At 39.6% G+C, this 16685-nt stretch overlaps 1 protein-coding gene across 2 annotated transcripts in view; it reads left to right on the top strand.

The window, feature by feature from the left end:
• The window catches only part of LOC134352950 (kelch-like protein 4), a 189830-nt gene that overhangs the window by 117279 nt on the left and 55866 nt on the right, over positions 1–16685 (top strand). For both annotated transcript variants that reach the window (XM_063060631.1, XM_063060630.1), the window contains exons 2-3: positions 10074–10247; positions 12337–12473. In XM_063060631.1, coding sequence (XP_062916701.1) covers positions 10074–10247; positions 12337–12473 — 311 coding nt within the window. The remainder of the gene's footprint in view (positions 1–10073; positions 10248–12336; positions 12474–16685) is intronic.

The raw sequence follows: 16685 nt of genomic DNA, 5'->3' as shown, positions 1-16685 counted from the left end.
GCCAAGAAGAGCCAAAAGGCCTGTTTCTGTGCTGTAATGTTCTGTGGTTCTATGGTTCTAATTTCCCCCACATGCACTGTAAAGTATTCTGTTACATTGATTGCAAGGGAAGTAACCTAAATTGCATAAATTGTGGGTTACTAAATAAACTGAAATTGATTCATGGTCATAAAGGTCATAATTATTAAAAATAAATTCAAAGATGCTGTAAGTAATAGATGCATCTTTTCTTTTTAAATTAACATTTGCTGTAGTAATTAGTGGTTATTCATCATGTTGTTTCTGGCACTTCATAAAGCAAGGGAAAGAACTTCCTAAAATTTAAGTGCAATATTTGGTCAAATAAGAAGATATATTTGAGTTAAAAAGTGTCAAATATAACAGTGATTGAAGAAATCAACAACTTCATTATTTTGCTTGTTTAAAAGCAGTTATCAAATGAAGCACATACAGAGAATTAGAAATTTTCAGTACCAATACTGGTTCTACATAAAGGAGGAAATTGTTTAAAGCCTAATTCATGTATAATGAGACAGTAATGATTTCTTTTGCAAGTTATGGTAAATTTAAATGTACAGATATGTTCAATGCATTAAAGAATACTTCAACTGTGCAAATGCATTGTAAAATAATTTATTTATCAAAACATTTCACAGAGCTACCATATGTAGAAAAGTAGTTTTCAACTTGCTATTTACCAGTATTTTAAAATAATTTCAGTATGGTGCATACAGAACTAATGATGCTTAACTATTTGACTGGGATGTATAAATAACCTATTTGGTAACAAATGGATAATTTTATTGGCTGAAGAGAAAAACAGAAAGCAAAACTATTATCTAAAGGGTTCATTGGCAATTCTGACTTTAAAACCAAATTACTAATGGTTTCCGAAATTACCCTGGAGCAAGATAAAAAGGAAGTCCTTATTGGTTGTGTTAATTTACAATGCATCCTCATTATTCGTTAATGCCAATCCCATACACAGATCCTATAAGTTATGTTTTTATATTTTATTATGACATAGAAAGAGACCACTTAGTCTAGCAAGTTTAGATTAGCTCACAAAGCAGTCTTGTCAATCTTATTATCACCTTCTCCTACATTTTACTCCAACCTATTCTCTCTCACATGCCATTAACTCTCTCTCTCCCCCACTCCCACCAGTGCTTGCTCTTCAAGCTTTCTTACCACCCACTTACAGCTGGGGCAATTTATGGTAGCCAATCAACTTACCTGCTGGCCTTTGGTTTGTGGTACGAAACAGGACCACTTGGGGGAAACTCACACGGCCATAGGAAAAACATGCAATCTCATACAGATAACACTAGAGGTCAGGATCAATTCAGGTCAGTAGAGACATGAGCCAGAAGCACTATCAGATGCTCCATTTTGCCACAATTCAAAGTGTATTTTTGATCTTATGAACAGCATTTTCCCATGATTACTGTTTATGAAAATATTGCAATTAAATCACATCATATATTGTTCAGTTATTTCTTATTTCCATCTATTAAATTGTACGTACCTATATGCAGATGTTTATGTGTGTATTTGCACATATTATCCATACCTGATAAGTTCCAAGTTTGCTGCAATGATTAAGCTGTATTAACATAAAATAAGAAAATACTGAAAACCTGAGTTCTTTTAGGATATTCCAGCTATAAAAAATCATGTATAATATTGGATAATTAACTATTTCATGAGATTTAAAGGAAAGGAATAAATGATTCTCAATTCATTGCTCTTACTTTTTTCTCTCCTATGGTTTGACATCAATTATAGAAACAGCTGACGCTTTAAATGCCTTTAGAATTTTTGACTAATACCCCAGTATTACTCAGACTATGCATATTGCTCCAATACCTTCCAACACTCGTTTCTAATACTTTAGTCATATGAAATGTATGTAACAATAAAACTGTTAATGAGTTTGGATTTACACATAAACAGTGCATTTTAGACAACTAAAATAAATGGCAATCATTTTGTGCTCCCTAATTTTGGCATTCAATAATATATGAATGATATACTCATGTTACAAAGTTCTTTTTAAATGTGGTGATGCCACTTATGATCAGCCAAGAAATAAAAGCTTCAATAGGTTGTGTAGAAAACCAATGAACAAATGTATATACATTCAATACTCTTTGGTCCAATGGCAAATAGAAGTCAATTGAAATGCCTATATTATGAACTCTTCGTGAATGTGTTGGATGTATTTCATTATTTGAAATTCTTATTCCTACTTTGATACAAAGTATCAAAGGAAATGAAGATGACAGTACTAAATGAGAACAACTGGACATTATGTAGAAACAAAGTTGAGTGTTTGATTAAGGAATTGAATATAATTAACATGAAAAGAATCCTAAGCGGCATCCTATCTTCATTCCAGATACTATTGTTTTGTAGCAAATGTCTCATATTGATTAAGAATCACTAACTTAATTGATTGGGTCAGTGGGACAGAAGTGTTAGTTAGCTGTGAGTCATCTGTGCTTGTAAACCCTGCTCACGGTAAACCAATGAACTATTCAAGCATCGCTTCATGGGTCATAACTGGTTCACGGAGTAGACCTGCACCTTGACTGGGATGGTGGGGTTGGGAGTAAGATTTGGGTGGAACAAACCACACCCACAAAAAAGAAGGCAGCCAGATACATCAGATCTGTCAAAATAAAGCGTGATTTTTTCTAAATATTTTGAGAATTCAATGCATTCAGAATCATTCAAAATTTATCATTAAGGATTATTGCATCAGGACTCAATGTTTTACTGGCAGTTTCAATTGGAACCACTGGTATTAGATTTTCTGCTCATTAATTCATGTGCTTTCAAATGGGAATGGCTGGAATTAATTCTCCTCTCAGTGGTGGAGCTCAATCTTTCTTGAATTCCCAGCATTATTTCAGTTTAGGTGACAAAGAAACTGAGATTCCAATTTTTATTATTTTGCTTTAGTACTCCATCTTAATCCCTTTTAAGCATTCTGTATGTTATTGATTAACTGTTTTAAATTAATTACTTCAACTTCAATACATTTGTCTGAAGTTAGCATTATTTAAAAGCTTTTAAAATTATATTGGGGTTTCACAACAGAAAAAGCCCCATCCCCAGACTTACTGGCTGTGAACAGGTGCTTCATTATCTGTGCCTCCATACCACTCCACCCACAGTCTGATCAGTTCTGAGACTATGCTGCAAAGCTCAAAGTGCAGAGAGCTAAAAAGGTGGACCTTCCAAAAAGTGATTAGGCCAGTGCAGAAACTGCAGATGGCACTCTCAGTTTGGCTCAACATGATGCAGTTGAATACGAGTTTGAAAAACTTTAATTATTTTTCTCTTCAGTATAAAGTTAAAAAGAAACTGAAAATCCTAAAAACCTTTGAGAATACATTAGAATTAACCAAAACATATCCTTAAGACCATAAGATAATAAGACATAGGAACAGAATTAGGCCATTCAGTCTATCGAGTCTGCTCCACCATTCTATCATGGCTGATCCTGGGTCCCACTCAACCCCATTCACCTGCCTCCTCGCCATACCCTGACCGACCAGGAAATGATCAACTTCTATCTTAAACATACGCATGGACTTGGCCTCCACTGCAGTCCATGGAAGAGCATTCCATAGATTTACTACTATGGCTAAAAAAAAATCCTCCTTAAAGGGCCGCCCCTCAATGTTGAGGCTGTACTCTCTAGCTCTGGATACCCACACCACAGGAACCATCCACTTCACATCCACCCTATCAAGTCCTTTCAAAATTCAGTAGGTTTCTATGAGATCCTTATGCATTCCTCTAAATTCCAGTGAGTACAGGCCCAAAGCTACCAAACGCTCCTCATATGTTAAACCCTTCATTCCCGGAATCATCCTCGTGAATCTCCTCTGGACCCTCCAATAACAACATGTCCTTTCTGAGTAACAAGCCATGGTCATATTGAATGGTAGAGCATACCCTAAGGGTTAATCTAACTCTTATGTTTCAATTGTAAACTAAGATTTCTGACTAAGTTTGTGGCCCAAAACTGTTGACAACACTCTAAGTGCGGCCTGACACGTGTCTTATAAAGGCTCAGCATTATCTCCTTGCTTTTATATTCTATTCTCTTTGAAATAAATGCCAATGTTGCATTTGCCTTCTTTACCACAGATTTAACCTGTAGATTAACCTTCTGTGAGTTTTGCATGAGAGCTTCTAAGTCCCTCTGCACCTCTGATGTTTGAAAAGTTTCCCCATTTAGGTAATAGTCCACACTATTATTCCTTTTACCAAAATGCATTATCAGACATTTCCCAACACTGTATTCCATCTGCCACTTTTTTTCCCATTCTTCTAATTTGTCTAAATCCTGCTGCAATCACAATGCTTCCTCAGCACCACCTACCTCTCCACCTATCGTCGTATCATCCGTAAACTTTGCTACAAAGCTATCAATTCCATTATCTAAATCATTGACAAACAATGTGAAAAGCAGCAGTCCCAATAGTGACCCCCGAGGAACACCACTTGTCACTGGCAGACAACCAGAAACAGCCCCTTTTATTCCCACTTGCTGCCTCCTGCCTGTCAGCCATTCCGCTATCCATTCCAGTATCTTTCCTGTAACACCACAGGATTTTATCTTGTTGAGCAGCCTCATGTGTGGCACCTTATCAAATGACTTCTGAAAATTCAAATAAATGACATCCACTGCCTCTCCTTTGTTCACCCTGCTTGTTACTTCCTCGAAGAACTCTAACAGATTTGTCAGGCAAGATTTACCTGTACAGAATCCTTGCTGACTGACTTATTTCATCATTAGTCTCCAAGTACCTCGAAACCTCATCCTTAATAATAGACTCCAACACTTTCCCAACCACTGAGGTTAGACTAACTGGCCTATAATTTCCCTCCCTTTGCCTTCCTCCCTTCTTAAAGAGTGGTGTGGCATTTGCAATCTTCCAGTCCTCTGGGACCATGCCAGTATTAAGTGATTCTTGAAAGATCATGACCTATGCATCCGTTATCTCTTCAGCAACCTCTCTCAGCCTCTATATTTATCACAATCATTCTTCTCCATTGAAATTACAGTGGAAGCACAAGGAGCCACAATGGATTCTCCTACTGGACTCCAATGTCATAAAAGACATGACACTAATAACAGAATGCCACTTCAGTGATTCTGTGATCATTTGTAATTCAAAAATGTCTCACAGTTGTTTAATGAATCATGAGCAGTTATATGAGTAAATGCCAACATTTCCCTCACATAGTCCAGGCTATCAATATTTTATTAAGTATTTTGTGGCTATGATACAAGGTCATGCATTGGAATGATCTGCTTACCTGTCAATACTTTAATACAGCAATAAAGTAAACACAAGTTCTGTCAGAAGTCCGAGTTTACAATTAAAACATAAGAGTTAGAGTAACCCTTAGGGAATGCTCTACCGTTCAGTATGACCACAGTGGGTTACTTATGTAACAGAAAATAATACATTTAAGTGGGGAACTTTGCATTCTGTAACTGACTTTCAAACACATTGACAATCTTACTTTCTGATCAGACACAAATATTATTTTGCTTAATCAGATATGCCTGAAGATTCAGACAGAATCGATGATTAAAAAAAAGATAAATAAGGTCTCAAACAGTATCTTGGACTGTATTGCATTAAAAAAAATAGTTGTTTGTTGATTTAAAAAGAAGACATTTAATCATAAAGCATGAAGAATTTAAATGACTTTTAAAATGACCCTTATTTATCAGATTCATTATTGCAAAAAAGTGACAAGTGAACTTAATGTTCTGCAGTGATTACAAAGCTGAAAGGTAAGGTGTTAATCTGGACACTTGTTAATTGCATTAAACATATACCAATAGATTTTATTTTCTTACAATAGTGTTGTGATCTTGGCAATATTAATTCAGAATCAAGTAATTCATCTCCTTAATTCTGTTCCATACTCAACTAGATGCTTAACACTAACTCAATTACAGCAGAGGAACGGAAGGATTTTTGGCAATCCAGGGAGAATCCACAGTGACAGAAACATAGTTAATATTTGTCAGAACAAACTTACAGCATTTTTTCAAACACGAGAAAATCTGCAGATGCTGGAAATCCAAAGTAACACACATAAAATGCTAGAGGAACTCAGCAGGCTGGGCAGCATCTATGGAAAAAACAAAACAGTCCTTTCTATTGTTTTTTATTTCAATTTTACAGCATCTGCATATTTTTAAATTAATTCATGGGGTAATGTAATGGGTGGAAACATATGCATAATTTACAACCAGTGACATTGAGTTGGGGTTTACCTTAAGAGACTGTGTCTGATGTGATGCCACAATGATACGAAGATTTCTACTGAGCGTTATGTTTTGCGTTTAGTTGACAAAGTCAGTTGCTATGGTTTCCTTAAACTTTAAACGCCTCTGCCATTTTATCTACGAAAACCTACGTTGGTGACCCTAATGCTCTAGGACAATTCCGGAGTTATTCAACATATCAGCTAGCACAGTCACATTGAAATTACCAAAGTTTTGGGAGCAAATTGTTTGGATTGTACAAGCCACAGCCTAATTTGCACTGTTGGAAATCTCCGCGGAAGCTATCAGATATTAGTAGTAGTGTTGCTCAGTATTTCGGCAGCAGCTAGAAAGGTGAGTCTGCTTGAACACCCGCCTGAATGCGATAAATACAGCACTCTGAAAACTCACCTATTACATACTTTCGGACTCTCAGGATCTGACCACACCGAACAGGTGTTCTTTCTTGCCCAGCCCGGAAGGTGCTAGGCCTTCAGACCTAATGGAGAACTTACTGCCTCTCCTTGGAAATCAACATCCTTGCTTAATTTTTAAAGAACTCTTCATGCAACAAACGCCCGATCAAGTTTGCATAGCCCTCGCTAATACACCCATGAATGCCCATAGGCAGCCTGCTAAAATGGATAGTGTTTACACTCAGCCAGGAAGAGGTGTATAATTGCTCCTCCATTCTCTGCCTCAATAAGCCTGGTCAATAGGGCCTCGAATGCGTGTACGTTCACAGCTGCGAAACTGACAACATCAGGTCTGTGCTTTCACTACGCTCAGTTTGATGTGAACACCAGGAAGTGCCGCCTGCTTTGAAATTTCAACAGTGCCAGCACATTGGGACATCAGAGGCCCGTGAGCAGTCTTGGGTTCCTATTGACCTACATTCTGCCTCATTTGTTTTCATCTGCCATGATGCACATCTGCATCCCCTTAGATCCCTTACGAAGGCCCATTCTCCTATGGCCACCAGATTTGGAGTATTCTGCTACCATACTCCTGGTGTCATGACAACCACAGATACCGAGTTGGGGTTCACACTAAGAGGTTGTGTCTGACATAATGACACAATGACATGAAGTTTTCTACTGAGATTTATATTGTGTGTTTGGTGCACAATGAAGTGAGTTGCTATGGTTTCCGTTAAACTTTAAATGCTTATGCCATTTTATTTACAAAAACCTACAAGTCCACTTTTTATCAGAATCAGGATCAGGTTTGTTATCACCAGCATATGACGTGAAATTTGTTAACTTGGCGGCAGCAGTTCAATGCAACACAAAATCCAGAAGAGAAAAAAAATAAAAATAATAATAATAATAAAAAAGTAAATAAATCAATTACAGTGTACGTATATTGAATAGATTAAAAAAAATCAGAAATACTGTATATTTAAAAAAATGTGAGGTAGCGTCCATTTAGGAATCGGACGGCAGAGGGGAAGAAGCTGTTCCTGAATCACTGAGTGTGTGCCTTCAGGCTTCTGTATCTCCTACCAGATGGTAATAGTGAGAAAAGGGCATGCCCTGCATGCTGGAGGTCCTTAATAATGGACGCTGCCTCTCTGAGACACTGCTCCCTGAAGATGTCCTGGGTACTTTGCAGGCTAGTGCCCAAGATGGAGCTGATTAGATTTACAACCCTCTGCAGCTTCTTTCAGTTCTGTGCAGTAGCCCCTCCCATACCAAACAGTGAGGCAGCCTGTCAGAATGCTCTCCACGGTACATCTATAGAAATTTTTGAGTATACTTGTTGTCATGTCAAATCTCTTCAAACTCCTAATGAAGTATAGCCCCTGTCTTGCTTTGTTATAACTACATCTATATGTTGGGACCAGGTTAGATCCTCAGAGAACTTGACACCCAGGAACTTGAAACTGCTCATTCTCTCCACTTCTGATCCCTCTATGAGGATTGTTATGTATTCCTTTGTCTTACCCTTCCTTAAATCCACAGTCAGGCCTTTTGTCTAGCTGACGTTGAGCGCCAGGTTGTTGCTGCGGCACCACTCCACTAGTCGGCATATCTCACTCCTGTACACCCTCTCATCGGCCGGCTGGTGGCGCTATGGCATCAGCGCCGGACTCTGGAGCGAAGGCTCCCGAGTTCGAATGCAAGTCGGGGCACACCGCACCCCCCCCCCCAGCACGCTTTCTATCCATGCCGGGTTGAGCGTCGAGCTAGCCACTCGGCCTCATTAAAAAAAGGGTCGAGTCAGGAACGTTCATATCATGACCTGGTTAACCCAAAAGGAGACCAGTCCTGACACCACGCGCCAGACAAGAATGCTGACTGTCTGGTGCGACACACTAAAAAAAACCCTTTCCTCACCACCTGAAATTATACCAACAATGGTTGTATTGTCAGCAAATTTATAGATTGTATTTGAGCTGTGCCTTGCCACATAGTCATGTGTATATAGAGAGTAGAGCAGTGGGCTGAGCACACACCCCTGAGGTGCACCAATGTTGATCCTCAGTGAGGAGGATATGTTATCACCAATTCACACAGATTATGGTCTTCCGATTAGGAAGTCAAGGATCCAGTTGCAGAGGGAGGTACAGAGGCCCAGGTTCTGGAACTTCTCAATCAGAATTGTGGGAATGATGAACCATCGGATCAACCTGTCAGTTAACCTTTAGGGTGTTCTGCACAAGGACTCCCAAGGTATTAAATGCTGAGCTATATTTGATGAACAGCATCCTGACGAAGGTGTTTCTGTTGCCTAGGTGGTCTAAAGCCATGTGGAGAGCCACTGAGATTGTGTCTGCCATTGTCCTATTGTGGCGATAGGCAAATTGCATTCAGTCCAGGTCCTTGCTGCGGCCGGAGTTCAGTCTAGTCATGATCAACCTCTCAAAGCATTTCATCACCATAGATGTGAGTGCTACTGGCAATAGTCATTATCTATCCTCAACTCATATCTCTCACAAAATTCTTCCCATCACTGCTGAAAATTACACATGATCCAGCAACCACAACCATTCAGAGGAGATGGTTCCAAATTCCATTTCCCATCGCATGAGAAATGCTTTTCCAATGCAATTGCAATCTGCTTACTGTGACAGCTGTATCCTCGATCAGGAAGTAATCTGTCTTCAACTAGCCAGTAGACTCAATGATTTTGAACTCAATGTTTGTTATGTACTCAATGTTCCAATCAATGAATTCAGACCATGGTTACACTACCTCTTCTCAGATGTAGATCCTTTAACTCAGGTAATAAATCATGGTTTCTCTACTGTGTTTGCTCTAATAGCCTATGCTCTATCAATTAAATTGAACTTTTAGCTTCACTGGTATATGATGCTCCTAGCTTTTTTATTAGTATGTTTAAAATTATCATTAACTTCAGCAATATAAACTGTTAGTAAAATGTGTTTAATTTTATAAAGTAGAGAAGGCTTTTAGAATAAGTGAAGAATGGGTTCTGGACGATTTAATGTTAAAATGTTAATGAGTTAAACAATAGAAAATAACAACTGGCTTCCTTTAAAATATCATAATGTTTATCATGAAAATAAGGAATTGATTTTTATACATCTCCATTGTATGACCAATTTTATGTTGGTCATTCAAAGAGAAATCCAAAGCACAGTGTGGATTTGGATTTCACGTGTGATCTGTTTGTTTCATTGCAAGGAGCCCATGCACTGATTTTCATATCAGTCCTTGCAACACCTATGCTTGGAAAACAAATTAATGATCCCAGGTTTGACTTCCATTGTTTCATTTTGCTCTCTTCATTTTTTCTGCAGGCTACTGGTAAATAGCTGTTCTTCTAACAGGATGAGCGCTGGCAGTTCAGAGGAGTTCTTCCAGTCAATAAATCACGCAGAGCAAACATTTCGAAAGATGGAGAATTACCTCCAACACAAGCAGCTGTGCGATGTTCTCTTAATCGTTGGCGATCACAAGATTCCTGCCCATCGGTAATATCAAAAAATTCTTTCAAACCATTATAGGACTTGTATAACTTGTTATATTGTTGTGAATGCATTTTGGAGTTACATTTGATTGCCAGCGTTCCTCAGCTGATAAAAATATAAAATGGTCCCTATTTTCCAAATAATGATATATATATATACACACATACATACAGTGGCATGCAAAAGTTTGGGCACCCCCAGTCAAAATTTTTGTTACTATGAATAGCTAAACAAGTAAAAGATGAACTGATTTCCAAGAGGCATAAAGTTAAAGATGACACATTTCTTTAATATTTTAAGCAAGAAAACTTTTTTATTTCCATCTTTTACAGTTTCAAAATAACAAAAAAGGAAAAGGGCCCGATGCAAAAGTTTGGGCCCCCTGCATGGTCAGTGCTTAGTAACACCCCCTTTGGCAAGTATCACAGCTTGTAAATGCTTTCTGTAGCCAGCTAAGAGTCTTTCAATTCTTGTTTGGGGGATTTTCGCCCATTCTTCCTTGCAAAAGGCTTCTAGTTCTTTGAGAATCAGGGGCCATCTTGCATGCACTGCTCTTTTGAGGTCTATCCACAGATTCTCGATGATGTTTAGGTCAGGGGACTGTGAGGGCCATGGCAAAACCTTCAGCTTGCACCTCTTGAGGTAGTCCATTGTGGATTTTGAGGTGTGTTTAGGATCATTATCCTGTTGTAGAAGCCATCCTCTTTTCATCTTCGGCTTTTTTACAGATGGTGTGACGTTTGCTTCCAGAATTTGCTGGTATTTAATTGAATTCATTCTTTCCTCTACCAGTAAATGTTTCCTGTGCCACTGGCTGCAACACAAGCTCAAAGTATAATAGATCCACCCCCGTGCTTAACAGTTGGAGAGGTTCTTTTCATCAAATTCTGCACCTTTTTCTCCAAACATACCTTTGCTGATTGGGGCCAAAAAGTTCTATTCAAAGGGTTCAAAGGAACATCTAAACAAGCCTGATGCATTTTGGAAACAAGTCCTGTGGACTGATGAAGTTAAAGTAGAACTTTTACACACACTTAGAATTATATCTATCAAATTACTTCATTTTCTGAGTTAGTTCATACCAACTCTGTGCAAAGGCAGGTGTATTAAAACCCTATTGTAATAGGGAAGTGTAGACTTTGAAGAGACATCTTGAATATTGATGTGATTTGAATTATTATTCAATTTTAGTACTGCTAACAGGAATATTATTTATCTGACACCATGTTTAAATATAAGAGTTTTATTTCATACCCCTAACATTAATGATTTCTGTTGTGTTACTGATAATGTAAAATAAAGAGAAAGTCAGTGATGGTCTTAGTTGTCACCACCTTTGCTAGCAACACATTTTTGAATGAAAATCCAACTAAGATCACTTCTTCCAAAGAAATCAGTACAATTGAGCTGATGAGAGAATTGCTTCTTAACAGAACTAAGCCAGAGGAAAGGAAATTAATGAGACTCCTTTTGTTTCTTTTAACAAATTCACTTTAGAGCTCAATGAAATTGTACCTCCATAAAAAAACAGAATACAAATGAATAACAGGAATTAACCATTAAATCATCACTGCTGCTTCCCTCAAATGTCTGTTTTGAGTTCGTGGGATTTCCAGATGGTGGTGATTAAAGACTTTAGGCTTACAACTCAGGACATCAATAATTAAACAAAGCCTAATCAAGTTTGACTCACATTTCAGGGATCAACATTAATAGTCATTTAAAACATTTGAAAATGTCATAACATTTTTTGCAAAAAAACAAGACTTGGTATCATAGGACAAAATTTTAGTTTGAGGTTAATGATTTTTATCATTAAAATACAAATTTAGATTTCAGTATTTTGCATTATGCTTGTTAACTTGTCATTTATTTTGAACTCTTGTGATAAAGAAAGATAACAAAAATCAAGTCTATTATCTGTAACTAGCAAATCTTACATCATTTCCCAGCAGAAAGATCCGAACTGAAGAAGACCGTGGAGTAAATATGTAACAATTTCCTGACTATTCAGGACAATGATGTTGACAAAAGCATTAATGTTACATTTTTCCATTTTAAGTCTGAATAAAATTATTTTCATTTCCTGCAGACTGGTCCTCAGTGCTGTTTCAGACTACTTCGCTGCCATGTTTACAAATGATGTACGTGAGGCCAAGCAAGAAGAAATTAAAATGGAGGGTGTAGACCCAGAAGCACTTAAAGCACTTGTTCACTATGCTTACACAGGTAAACTATAAAACAAGATTTACTGACATTTATACTTATAGTGGAAATAAAACTCCACTTCAAACTCTATTGTGTCCAGTTTTAGTTGCCTCATTATAGAAAGGATTTGGAAATGTTAGAGAGGCTGCAAAGGAGATTTACCAGGATGCTGCCTGGATTAGAGGCATGTCTTATGAAGGAAGGTTGAGCAAGCTAGGTCTTTTCATTTAGGAGTGTTGGAGGATGAGTGGCGACTTGATAGAGGTCTATAAGATTATGAGAGATATAGATAGAGTGGACAGCTAACACATTTCCCCTGGACAGTAATGGCCAATACCAGAAGATGTCCATTCATTCTGAGTGGAGGTATGTTTAGGAGGAGATATCAGAGGTAGATTTTGTACACAGAGAGTGGTGGTGCTGAAATACATACCATGGGTGGTGGAATAGGCTGAAACAACAGAGACATTTAAAAGATTAAGATCGGCAAATGGATTAGAGAAAATGGAGGGTTATGGGCTGTGTAGGAGGAAAGGAATAGAGGGAAGATTATGGTGGCACAATATCATGGACGATGGGGTCCATGTTTGGAGGTAGTGCATGTTTTCACCATACATACGAGTCAACTAACTCGACTGAACATATTTCAATGCAAGGACATGTGCTTTGAATGTTTTTTTAAAATTTCTGAACTTATATGGAAGACTTAAACACTTTGGAATTAGAATAACAATTAGAATTGTTAGAATGGTGGGGGGGAGATTTGATAGAGGTATACAAAATTATGAGGGGTTAGGGTGAATGCAAGTGGGTGGGACTGCAACTAGAGGTCACAGGTTAAGGGGGAAAGGTGAAAGGTTTAAGGGGAACATGGGGAGAAACTTCTTCATTCAGTGGGTCATCAGGGTATGGAACAAACTGCCATTGCAAGTGGTACATGAAAGCTCAATTTCAACCTTTAAGAGAAGTTTTGGATAGATACATGGCTGGTAGGGGTATCAATGCCATGGCTTGGGTGCAGTTTGAAGGGGAGCAGGCAATTTAAATGGTTTGGCATGGACGAAATGGGCCAAAGGGTCTGTTTTTGTGCTGTACTTTTCTATGACTAATTGAAATTGGGCTGTTGTCCCTATTTTGTAAAACTGTCAAATGTTCAAGTTCAATTTCTATACAAAAACAAACAGAAATCAGGTGCCTGACAGCTGCTTAGTACTTATGCCCTTTAAAAAGCTAAAGATCTCATAGAGTTCCATGCTGTGGAGTAATTAAACTCATTTTTCAAGCTTAATTGTCAGGGAATTGTCTATGTGGAGAAGGCTTACCCAAAAACAGGACAGCAGAGACGATTTAGCAGTAAAGAATATTTGCTAATAAACTGCAAAATAACAAGCCACAAGGGGCTACAAAAGAAGAGAGAAAAGACACTTAGCATAGCAAGGTAACTGAAGGCTAGGAGCAACTCGTTGAGGCTGGCTGGTTAGATAGGTGAACAAAGGACTGTCTGTCTGTATCTTGTTTTACGGCAGTTGGCATCCAGCTTAATGGTGCATTACCGCCACCCTCTGCTCCGGAATGTGCACTAGACATATATTCTAAATCCCTAACAAAGGACTGTGGCTGAGTGCTGGCTTTAAACAGGCTGAAGACGATGAGTTGAAAACTAGTGGCAGGTGACTCCTGTTAGCTGAGTGGAGACTGGGCGGTGCCTGTCTGTGCAGGCCTGACAGAACCCTCCCCACTCCTTCGTGCTGGCAACTGAAAACCTAGGACGGTCTGGATGAGTGTGCTGGAAATCCTTGATGAGCAATGGATACAAGATCAATAGTTCAAAAGTTCCATTTCACATCAGAGAATGTACGCAATATACAACCAGAATTTCTTGTTTTTCACAGACATCCACAAAAACAGAAGAGTGCCCCAAGGAATAAGGGACACTAAAAACATTAGAACTCCAAAGCCCCTTACTTCCACCCCCGCCCTCATGCACAAGTGGCAGCAAAGCAACAGCCCTCCCCTTCCCCCAATTACTTCAGCAAAAATAAGCATCAGCACCCTCCACCCATCAGGCAAACAATAGCAAAGCTCCCGATGAAGCCTATGATCTGTAGTACAACAATAACTAATCATTGACCCAACAATTTGATATAGCACAGGCTCGCTCCCTCCCTAATAAAGCTACAGAGGCTTATCACCCTTTCACAGCGAGAGTGGAGACCAACGAAGGCACACAACTTGCATGGTGTTAAAGTCTGCTGTGTCGCTTTTTTCTGATTTTGCCCACTCAAGAATTAACAAAAAACACTCCCCTACCAACAAACACTCCCCTACCATCGAGAGAAAAATAGAGAGAGCGTGATCTGAGTACAAAGCCTTTTGACAGCTGATCCGCCGTTCCCTATAATACGTTTTCTCCTGTCATGCTTCAGTTGGCGGCACCGGCATAGAATCAGCTTGTCCTCAGGGCTGCAAAGCCTCAGAAGTCCAAGGGCGCACTTGTCTTCTAACCTACGTCCACCTTAGTGTTCGTGGAGCTGGGTTGGTAGAAAAGATGAGATGCTTGAAGAAGACGGTCCTGTGAGTTTGATGTTGGTGGGTATGGTGAGTGGATATGAGGTTTTGGTGGTCAGTCCAGATCAAGAAAGGCTCAGAGTTTTCCGTTCTTCCACAGCCCATTTAATGGCGGGTAGCCCCCTGTCTCTTACTCTGTAATAGTGCTGTGTAAAGTAGAACTTTCATGAGAAGGCACAAGGGCGTGACTTCTCATCTGATCATCACCTACAGAGCATGGCCCCACGCCCACATCAGATGCATTCACTTCTACCACAGAAGGTCTGGACGGGTGGAGATGGTGGAGAATGGGAGCGTTGGTGAGCCTCTCTTGAACTGGTTGAAAGCAGAGTCCACAGCAACAGACCAGGTTAACCGTGAAATGCTGTAGGTGATTTGGTGAGGGAGGTGACAGAAGCAGTGATTTGGCTGTAGCTCCTGATGGAACAGTAGTGATGTTGGAGAAGCCTAAGAAGTGTTGTAGCTGTTTGAGGGAGCATGGTCAGGGTCATTCAATGACGACAGGTACTTTCTCTAGGTCCATGGTTTTGCCTTGGGGTGAAAGAAATCACCCAGGAAGGAAATGACTAGGATGTGGAACTGGCATTTTTCTAACTTGCTGTTCAGCTAGTTTTTAAGGAGATGCTGAAGAATTGAACAGACATGACCGGCATGGTCCTGGGGGTCCTTGAAGAAGATGAGGATGTTGACGAGGTAGACGAACACATTCCTGTTTAGCATGTATCGGAGGATCTTGTTGATAAAGGCTTGGAAAACGACAAGACTGCTGGAAAGTCTGAAAACCATCACAAAATATTTGTAGTAGCCTGTGGATGTAATGAACGCTGTCTTCCATTCACCTTTGCCAGATGTAGATCTGGTTTATGCACTCCATAGATCCAGTCTGGTGACAATCTGGGCCCCACAGAGTATTTTGAATGTGCAGTCCATCAAGGGGAGAGTGTATTGGTTCTTACTGGTGATTTCGATGAGACCACAGTCATCGATGAAGGGATGAAGACCCCTTTTCTTTCTTTATGACAAAGAAGAATCCTGCACTAGCTGGGAATTGGGATGGTTGAATGAAACCATACTGTAGAGTTTTGATGATGTAGTCATTCATGCTCTCGATCTGAGGAGGGGAGAGGGAGAATAGACAGCCTCAGGGCAGGGTGGTGCCCAGGAGCAGATTAATCATGCTGTTGTGTAGTCTGAGAAGCAGCAGGGTGCTGACTACCCTTATACTGAAGGTGATGACTAAGTCATGGTATCATTGTGGGAGTTTGGTGAGGTCAGTTGTTTCCTCTGTCTACACAGATTTATGGGGTGAAGTCAGCTGAGGTTGCAGGCAGGTGAGTTCCCAACTCAGCAGTGAATCAAATGACCAGCAGAAGTGAGGGTTGTGAGTGGAGAGCCAATGGTTGCCCAAAATGAGGGGAGTATTGGGTGAGTGGATCAGGAGGAAATGGATCGACTTGTGATGCTCGTGTACACAGGCTGTGTGTGTGTTCTGACCATCCCAGTCCGCAGAAAAAACCTTGTCAATGGCAGTGATGCAGAAGGGTTTGAAAATAGTAGCGGTAAGGAGTCTGAGCTGCACACGTCAAGTCCAGCCCAGGAAATTACCTGCTGTGCTGGAATCTCTCAGAGCCTTCTTTATTCGTGGAGTCGTCACAGTGTGGAGGA

This window comes from Mobula hypostoma, chromosome 10 (genome assembly GCF_963921235.1).
Source record: "Mobula hypostoma chromosome 10, sMobHyp1.1, whole genome shotgun sequence".
Classification (NCBI taxonomy): Eukaryota; Metazoa; Chordata; class Chondrichthyes; order Myliobatiformes; family Myliobatidae; genus Mobula; species Mobula hypostoma.
This window is presented reverse-complemented; position numbering and strand designations above follow the sequence as displayed.